This window comes from Gossypium hirsutum, chromosome D04 (genome assembly GCF_007990345.1).
Source record: "Gossypium hirsutum isolate 1008001.06 chromosome D04, Gossypium_hirsutum_v2.1, whole genome shotgun sequence".
NCBI classification, from domain to species: Eukaryota; Viridiplantae; Streptophyta; class Magnoliopsida; order Malvales; family Malvaceae; genus Gossypium; species Gossypium hirsutum.
The window spans coordinates 7,446,036-7,447,457 of record NC_053440.1 but is presented as its reverse complement, the minus strand read 5'-3'; the positions used below and the strand labels follow the sequence as shown (position 1 = coordinate 7,447,457).

Here is a 1,422-nt window from a genome sequence, read left to right as displayed (position 1 = left end):
ATTACTCTTCTCCCTTTTGACTTTTAGTGTGTAATATACATGTGTATTAATGGTAGGGTTAATTCAAAATGGACTGCTAGATTGGTAAACAAACATTAGCTGCATACCATTAACATGGAAATGCTTCCTGAAGTATGTCTGCCTCAAGTGCCTAGGTTGTCTTTTGGTAACTGCGCTGTTTTATATGACATGTTGCAATTATTTAGGTTCTGTGTCTGCTACAAGAATGATGTTGTCTATGTAATCATCTGTGTTCATCCTATCAGCATGTGGAGTTTTGCATCTAACCGCATTGCCGGAACTGTTGGGTGTAAAAACGATTCTCTAAAGCAAACTCACACTACATTAGCGTGTTCAGACAATGAAAGCTCTTCTGTCGTTAGCAGGGATGAGAGTTTAGAGTGCCCGATATGTTGTGAGTCCTTCAACATCGTAGAAAATGTGCCCTATATTTTATGGTGTGGTCATACCCTTTGCAAAAACTGCGTCCTAGGACTTCAATGGGCTGCTGTGAAATTTCCTACTCTACCAGTTCAACTTCCGCTTTCCATCTCCTGCCCATGGTGCAATCTCTTGTCTTTTCATCTTGTTTATAGGGGAAATCTCATGTTCCCTAGGAAGAACTATTTTCTACTTTGGATGGTTGAGAGCATGAATTGTACTAGGCGGAAGTCTCGTTATCCTTTGTGTGAAGATCATCAGCCAGACTGGTCATCAAACAACAATTTAGCATCAGGAAATCAAGTGACTCGGGGTAACCATGGAAGGGGACAAAGTCCACATCATTCCGAGTCATCAGAATCAAGCCGCAGTCATGCTCGTTTTTCCAATGACTTCGATTTCAAAAGAATACATTCTTTCCTTTGGAAATCTCTTATGCTCTTCATACATCTGTCAGCCAAGTTCCCATTTGTGATCATATTTCTCTTGATCACCCTGTATGCAATTCCAGCCAGTGCAGCCATCTTGGCTCTCTATGTACTTATTACTGTTCTGTTTGCTCTCCCTTCGTTTCTCATTTTATACTTTGCCTATCCTTGTCTAGACTGGCTAGTGAACGAGATCATCACATGACATGGTATTAGTTTCATGTTCAGCAATCATTGTGAATATAAGTTTGCACCTATACCGTAACACATCTTTACCTGAAGACCATTAAATCTCCAATTCAATGACTTGCCAAGGTCCGAGTTTATAGCATTTCTTCTTCAAAGCTACTCAACATCTTTTCCTATTTAGTTATATATATATATATATATATCAATCACCTTTTGAATGATTGCTATTATTCTTATTTTCGGGATGAGCACGGATTTTCTCATCCAATGGCAATCAAATTCCCAGACACAGCATAAAGTGCTCTATTGACAACAGCGTTCTTGGTTAGTATACAGTTGAAATGGTTATGTAAGTGCACATGTA

The 1,422-nt window shown here is 39.2% G+C and overlaps 1 protein-coding gene across 1 annotated transcript; it reads left to right on the top strand.

Annotated features, from left to right (window-relative positions):
* On the top strand, positions 1 to 1,074 carry LOC107943549 (uncharacterized). The gene has a single exon (XM_016877308.2). The coding sequence runs from the start codon at positions 115 to 117 to the stop codon at positions 1,072 to 1,074; it is 960 nt and encodes a 319-aa protein (XP_016732797.1). The 5' UTR covers positions 1 to 114.
* The last annotated feature ends 348 nt before the right edge of the window (positions 1,075 to 1,422 follow it).

Bases quoted from the DNA above. Each gene is read 5' to 3' on its own strand.
- LOC107943549 (XM_016877308.2), top strand. From the start codon at position 115: ATGGAAATGCTTCCTGAAGTATGTCTGCCTCAAGTGCCTAGGTTGTCT.